Here is an 8,247-nt window from a genome sequence, read left to right on the forward strand (position 1 = left end):
AAGTTCGTTACAATTCTCACCTCCCGAGCTACAACAATCGTACGATTCTTGTGAGACAGCAAGCGTCAACGTAAGCCTCTCCGAATTTCAAGATTGTGATTTGAAATTCGGAAAAGCTTATGCTTCTTCGGTTACAGCAATGTTGTAATCATATTAGCGAGCACGAATGATTTATTAGAAGATTCAATATCGGATAGTGTATCAGATCTAACAAAACCTATAACGTATGCCTCTCCGAATTTCAAGACTGTGATTTGAAATTCGGAGAGGCATACGTTATAGGTTTTGTTAGATCTGATACGAGTGATTTATTAAAAGATTCAATATCGGATAGTGTATCAGATCTAACAAAATCTATATTTAGTTCGTTAAACTTCTCACCTCCCGAGCTGCAACAATCGTCCGATTCTTGTTAGACAGCAGCATCAACGTAAGCCTCTCCGAATTTCAAGATTGTGATTTGAAATTCGGAGAAGCTTATGCTGTTTGGAAAAAAGGTTTCATTTCGAAATCAATAGATCGCAGTATGTCGTTTGAAATATTAGTATTATGCTTTTACAATTCAACGTGTCAAAAACACATCTTGGAAAAAAAAAAAAAAAAAAAAAAAAAAAAAAAAAAAATATATATATATATATAATTTTTTTTTTTTTTTTTTTTTTTTTTTGAGCAATTTGAATTGCTTATTGTCCTCACTTAACCGCTGTTGGCGTCCTATCATTTTTCAGAATAAAGACAGTAACCGTTTTGTCATGCCGCGACGAAAACTGACCGAGGAAGAGCGTTTAGCTGCGAAAAAACGACACTTGGAAAAGTGTAAGCTGCGTAATAAATCTGATAAATATCGTGAAAAAGATGCTGAAAGACAGCGTAAAAAGCGATCAGACCCTAAATCTCGTGAACGCCAAAATCAATTGCGTCGTGATCGCCGTGAAAGGAAGCGCAAATCAGAAGATGTTGGTGGGGACCAGCCATCAACATCTTCTTCGGAAAATAAAAAGCCTCGTAAAGACCTTTCACTTATCCCGCATTGCTCGAATGTGCTGGAGTTGATGGAAATTTCGGACTTTGATGAATCTTCGAACGAAAATCATTCTCCCCTTGATTCTTCGTCGAACGCTCAACCGGACCTCGATTTAAACGATTACCAGAACCACACTGAATGGATGAAAAAACAGACTAAATTTTTCGAATCTGTATCGGATGGACCCGTTCATCGCTGTTACTGTTGTGATCGGTTATGGTTCATGGATTCATTGAGAAAGTTGGCAAAAACCGATTTGATCTTCAAATCATTTACGAATGATCAGATGAAGTTCATTTTCTATGTTGACCGTGGAAACGACGGATACTTTTGTTACACGTGCGTTGCGTCCTTTAAACTTCGAAAGATGCCAGCGTTGTCTGCCAACTACGGATTTTACTATCCCAAGTTACCCAATTGTCTCAGGTATCTGAACGACGTAGAAGAAACCCTCGTGGCTAAACGAATCCCGTACTACCAGATTCGCGTACTGGGTAGAGACGGACAGCTGGGTGTTGTCGGATCCATCGTGAATGTTCCCATTAAATGGCAGAAAACCATTACTCAGTTGCCTCGACTTCCCACTGAAAGTAACATTTGCTTCGTCCGCGTGAAAAAACACATGAAACTCAAATCATCCTACTTGGAAGCAAACATCGACAAGGATCGTGTCATCAGAGCCGCGAAATATTTGGTACAGAAACCTCTGTACGCTAGTGAATCCATCACATTCAATGAGAGTTGGCTCGAGTCCCTTGAAGGAACAGACTTTCCTTCGGCAGATCTTTCCAAAACCAAAGAAATTGAACCTGATCCAGAAGAGGATGCCGAGCATCTAGATCCAGTGGATGCGATTGAAGAGGATAACTTAGAAGATGACAGCGATACCGATACGGAAGATGACGCGAAACCACCCGATGCAGATCAGCCTCAAAGCGAAGAGGAGACTGATTTCGAAGATGAAGAGGATGGCTTGAATCCTGACCCTGCCGAGACAGTCATCGATGGCGGATTTTATAAGTTCGATGGTTTGGCCATAGCTCCTGGTCAAGACCAACGACCCATTTCTTTGGTCTTCGACGAAGTGGGAGAAGAGTTGTCTTTTCCGCGAATCTATTGCGGAGAGATGAGAAAATTTTCTCGACCCAAGCAGCCTTCGTTCGCTGAAATTTCGAGATCAGAAGTCCGTCGTTTTGATCGGCGTGGAGCCACACCAAAGAAAGTTCTCTACAATCATCAGAAACTCCTTCACGAAAAATTACTGAGTTCCATTTCCATTTGCTTGCGCACGAATGCGTTGCAGAAAGATGGACCAATCACAGCCAGTAGCATGCAGGATCCCGAATTCGTTCGTTCGCTCATGTACAAAAACCTGGCTTACACGTTCACGAAGAACATAAAATCCAGTCCAGCTCATTGGAAAAACGAACGCGCTCGAGTCTTTGCGATGATGCGTCAGTACGGCTTGCCGACCATCTTCTTGACACTTTCTGCGGCGGAAAACCGATGGTACGATTTGATCAAACATTTAAAGAAAATTCACTGCAACCACGATCTCACGTTGGAAGAATTCAATGAAATGCGCGTGAAAGACAAAAACGACTTGATCAAAAAGGATCCCGCGATTTGCGCGTTGTACTTCGATTACAAAGTCAAACAACTCTGGAAGACGTTTTCGTGTAAGCAAGGCCCATTTGGAACCCTGAAGGTGACGCATTTCTTCAAGCGAACGGAATTTCAGCAGCGTGGGAGTCCTCATTTTCATGTCTTGATTTGGCTGGGGAACGCTCCTCAATACAAAGAAGACGACGTGGAGGAGATCGAAAGTTTCGTTGATACGATCATGACGTGTTCGAAAAAATCAGCGTTCGCGAGGAATCAGACGCATCATCATACGTACACGTGCAAGAAGAAAAACCAGAAGAGCGCCAAGAACGACGAGGACGATTTCTGCAGGTTCAATATTCCGTTCTTCCCGATGGATCGAACTCGATTGCTGGAACCTTTGGAGAAAGAGGACCCGAATTACAGCAAAGAAAACCATTCGAAGATTCGATCGTACTTGGAGAAACTCTACCATAAAACGCCGTCCATGTCGTTCCAAAAGTTTCTGAAAAAATTGGACCTCTCCCGCAAAGATTACATTTTCGCGGTGCGTTCGGGGATCAATCGCCCGACGATCATGCTGAAAAGAAACGTGGACGAAATTTTGATCAATAACTACAACCCCAAGATCATGGACTTGATGCAGTCCAACATGGACATTCAATTCATTCTAAACGGGTACGCGGTCGGAGCATACTTGGTAGATTACGTGAACAAAGCCAATCGCGGTTTGTCGAAGAGCTTGAGATTATGCATCGAACAGACGAAGGAAGGCAATTCCTCCCTGCGTAACAAGTTAAAGACAGTGACAAACACTTTCATTAACACGGTCGAAATCACTGCACAAGAAGCGGCATGGTCTCTCCTCGAACTCCCGATGAGCGAAATGTCAGAAGCGGACATTTTCATTGCGACGTTTCCCCCCACTCAACGATCGCGTGTCGTTAAATCGCAGGAACATCTTCGTTCCATGGATTTGTCGTCGGAAGATGTGTTCGAGAAGAATATTTTAGACCGCTACGCGAACCGACCGCAGTGTTTGGAAGATCTATGCCTCGCGGATTTCGCAGCGTGGTACGAAAACGCGAGAACGGGAAAAGCGGACCTTAAGTTCCTGGATGGAAGTGGTTACGTAAGACGACGCAGGAAAGCAAAAATCATTCGGTACAGGAATTACAGCAAATCGGTCGACGAGACGGAATACTACCGCGAGCAACTCATGCTCTTTACGAATTGGAGAGACGAACAGTCAGAAATCTTGGATCAGAACTACAAGGCCGTTTACGAAAACCGTGAGGAATTCATTAAAAACAATCGCCAGAAGTACGTCTTCAAAGAGGGCTTGGAAGATGAATTGATGGAAGTTTACAAATCATGCGAAGACGATTCGGAAAACGGTTCCAAGGAAAAGGATGAAGAACTCTGCCCCGAAGTCCGTTTAATGGACGACGAGGATGAGCCAGACATTGAGCGTGACATGGAGGCCGCGCGTGGAAAAGATTACGCCATCTTCAAATCCAACCTGAAATGTTCGGAAGAGGAGTACCAGACCATGATCCGCCAGTGCAACAAGAAACAGTTCCATATACTGAAAGAAATTAGTCACCATTTGCGATACGAGAAGGAACCGTTGGATATGTTCATCCAAGGAGCTGCTGGCACGGGAAAATCATTCCTGATAAACGTGTTGACGGAGACGATGATTCGAATATTCGAAGACGTTGACGAAGACCCGTCGTTACCCACGGTCTTGAAAACGGCTCCGACGGGGAAAGCGGCTTCGAACATCGGTGGCGTGACGTTACACTCGGCATTTAATCTACCATTCGGAGGGAAACTGGAAGAGTTGAGTGACTCGAAAAGGAACGAATACCGAACCAAGTACCGAAACATGAAATGCCTGATCATCGATGAAATTTCCATGGTTAGTTACGGCATGTACAACTGTGTGGACCAACGGTTGAGAGTCATCGCGGACCAAAATATTCCTTTCGGTGGCATTCATCTCTTGAAATTCGGAGATCTACGACAATTAGCTCCTGTACACGGAAGCGCCATTTATCTGATGCCACGCACATCGAACGTGATAGATCACTTGGGGGACAATCTCTGGATGAGAACGAAATACTACGTCTTGGATGAGATCATGAGACAAAAAGACGACAAAGTCTACGCAGAGCTGCTGAATCATTTAGCGTCCGGATACTTGTCGGAAGACGAAATAAAATTTCTCAAGTCGAGGGAAACGCCGTTCGAAGAAGTCCCTCAAACGGCAGTCTTACTCTTTCACTCAAACAAGAGCGTGGATGCAGCCAACGCTCAGAAATTAAAGAACACCTTCGAGTTTTCCATGGAGTGTGCGGCCGTGGATGTCGTGACGGGATGCGGTTCGCGTGAAGCAAAACTGAAGACCTTGGAGAAAGCGAAGAGGAAGAAACGTACCGAAACGTCCAACCTAGAAAAGATGCTGCAGTTGAAAGTGGGCATTCATTACATGCTGACATACAACTTGGATACCTCGGACGGTTTAGTGAACGGAGCTATCGGAGTTTTGCGGTTCATCGAAACGTGTCGCGCCAAAAAGTACGGACCGAACGGAGAATCGGACGAAAGGGCAGTAAAACGAATTTGGCTGGAATTCGAGGAGAATGAGAAAATCGGAAAGTTTCGAAGAGAGTACTACATGAAACACATGATCGAACGAAGAATCAACCCGAAGTGGACTCCGATCGAGCGCGTGACCAAATCCATTCATAGGAAAGGGCCGTTATCGGTCACGAGAAACCAATTGCCGGTCATTGTCTCTGAAGCCATGACGATCCATAAATCTCAGGGTGCCACTTTCTCAGAAGTTTGCGTCGGAATGAAAGAAACCATGCCGAGAGCATTGCAATACGTAGCCCTTTCTCGCGTCACGAAAGCGTCTGGACTCTACATTGTCGGCAAGTACAACCCGCCGATCCCGCCCTCGAAAAACGACCATGTGTTTCTGGAACTGAAACGTTTGCAGAGCCAAATCCTGGAGCCAAAGTTCCAATTCTTACACGAAAGGGGAGACGCGTATCAGTACCAAGTCATGTATCACAACGTAAGATCCCTTCCCAAGTATCAGGACGTCATCCGTTCCGATTACTGCTTCATGAGCAGTGATCTGCTGCTTTTCGTAGAAACACGAACGATCGTGAGCGATCATTACGAGTTTCCCAATTTCTTTCTGGCAGCGCATGTGCCCAACCAGTTAGAAGTTCGGAAACCGACGGGAATTTGCGTGTACGTGAATCAACGCTTACGATCACAAGTGCGAGCTCCATTCGTCATCGCAGACTACCAACTCGGCATACATGTTGCCGGAATCACGTTGAGCAACGATTGGTGTATCGCCGCGATTTACGCAAAACCGAAAGCCAAAGCCAAGAACGTCCTCAAAGCCCTCAAGAGTTTCGTGGCGACGTATGATGACAAAAAGATCGTTCTTCTAGGAGACTTCAACATCGAAATGGATCCCGTGCGAGGGAGAGAACGCGGAAAATACTTTCGTGAGCTCATGGAAAGACGCTGCAAGTTGCAGTTACGCACAAATCCAAAAGAAGCGACGACGAGAAAAAACACCACGATCGACGCAATCTTCTCAAGTCCCGACATTGAGATGAGATGTGGTGTGTACGACAGCTCTTACAGTGATCATGTGCCATTGTACGCTAACTTTTAGAATAAAAATGGTTTGCCTACCTGCCATTGCATGTTCATTTAAAAAAAAAAAAAAAAAAAAAAAAAAAAAAAAAAAAAAAAAAAAAAAAAAAAGGCAATTCAAATTGCGAAAAAACTCTTTTGAATGCCACCTTGCCAGCATTCAAATGAAAAGGGCCCGAAGGGCCCATCGCCCATCGCCTAAGTTTTTTTTTTTTTTTTTTTTTTTTTTTTTGTGAGTTGTCAAACTTTTTGCCACGTTGAAAATTTTTTAGGTGTCAGATTCATAATCAGAATCGTTATCATTCATCTCTTCCTCTTCATTTTCTTGTTGTTGTTGTTGTTGTTGTTGTTGTTCCGAAACAAGATCAACATTTTCATCGCCATTTTCTTCTTCTTCTTCTTCTTCTTCTGGTTCGACGACGACATCTTTTCGTTCATTTTTTTCTTCGTCGAGTTTCATTTTTTTTCCATCTTTGGGTTTTTTTTGTGTTTCTTTGTGTTGTCTCTTGCGTTGTTTTTGTTGTGGTTGTTCGTTATTCTCGTTCCATTTCTTTTTAATAAACTCCAGATGTGCACTGATATTAAATAAATAATATTCAGACCAATCTTGATCTTCTTGACGCAAGACTTTTCGTCGATTGTCATCGCTTTCGTTCGTTACCGTCAATGCTCGATCGATAATTTTATAAACGCGATTCGGATCCCGTATTTGCTCGTGTAAATATCTGACGTAAAATACTTGACACGCCATGGGATCGTGTACACACGATTCGTCGGGTGTCAGAGGATAACGTAAATTTTCAATATATTTTCTAAAGTCGACGACCGTTTTTTTTCCTTCTTCTATTTTGTCGTCTTTTTGCTCTTCTGTTGTTGTTGTTGTTGCTTCTTCTTCATCGTTTTTGGTTTCGAATTGATTCTGACCACGACGATATTTTCGTTTCGCCGGTTTTTGTTGTTGGCGATCCGAAGCGAAAAGAATTTCTAATGCCGAACGATTGACGAATTTATATTTTTTATTCATGATACCCGCACATTTCGTCAATTCGATTTTCGGCACGTAATCTTTACTCAGCACCGATTCGATGATACTCTTTTCCTCATTTGTGAAAAGTATCGCGTTCAATTTATAAATCTCGTACAATCGCAATTGACATTCCCGATGAACTTTGATGAAACTTTGACCGTTATTTTGTTGTTGTAAAATAAAAAACTCTGTCAATCCGTTCCAAAAATGAGGTCCGTTTAAAATATGGGCAATTTTTTCCAAAATTCGTAAATGAATCGTATGGAGAGAAACATATTCGTTTTTTCCGACTCTATTTTCATTATTATTAGTATTATTATCGTCATCATCATGTCGATGACGATATTCTTGTAATAATAAACGTTCCAGAACATATTTCAAATTTATATCGACCCTCGACGATGATGACATGGGGCGGACGGTATCTACCATATTATTATTCTTCGTTACAATTCGTTGTCTTTGTTAGAAAAATAGATTATTCAAAGTGTAAAAAAATGTTTTTCAATTTATACAACTCCGACAAAGAGATACGAAACACATACACACATGAAAAAAAAAAAAAAAAAAAAAAAAAAAAAAAAAAAAAAATATATATATATATATATTTTTTTTTTTTTTTTTTTTTTTTTTTTTTTTTTCATGTGTGTGAGTGTTTCGTATCTGTGTCGCTTGTTTTACATGATTTTTTTTTTCCCCCGAAAAGGGTGTTAATCAATCGCCAATCGTATTCATAAAACCATATCCAAATGCACATTCCTTTAAATCGTTTATAGAAATGCCGTTAGAAATATCGGTACATTCGTGCGCTCGTTTTCGGAACGCTTTCATTCTTTCCATTAATAATTGCCATTCGTATTTTTGAGCTTTCAATTCATCTTTGCTCGATTTATAGCGAATG

The 8,247-nt window shown here is 42.0% G+C and overlaps 1 protein-coding gene across 1 annotated transcript; it reads left to right on the plus strand.

Moving 5' to 3' along the window:
- The first annotated feature begins 752 nt into the window (after window positions 1-752).
- On the plus strand, window positions 753-6,338 carry LOC129226785 (uncharacterized). The gene has a single exon (XM_054861414.1). The coding sequence runs from the start codon at window positions 753-755 to the stop codon at window positions 6,336-6,338; it is 5,586 nt and encodes a 1,861-aa protein (XP_054717389.1).
- Window positions 6,339-8,247: the final 1,909 nt, after the last annotated feature.

This window comes from Uloborus diversus, chromosome 7 (assembly GCF_026930045.1).
Source record: "Uloborus diversus isolate 005 chromosome 7, Udiv.v.3.1, whole genome shotgun sequence".
NCBI classification, from domain to species: domain Eukaryota; kingdom Metazoa; phylum Arthropoda; class Arachnida; order Araneae; family Uloboridae; genus Uloborus; species Uloborus diversus.

Coding starts and splice junctions, on each gene's coding strand:
- LOC129226785 (XM_054861414.1), top strand. CDS start 753: ATGCCGCGACGAAAACTGACCGAGGAAGAGCGTTTAGCTGCGAAAAAA.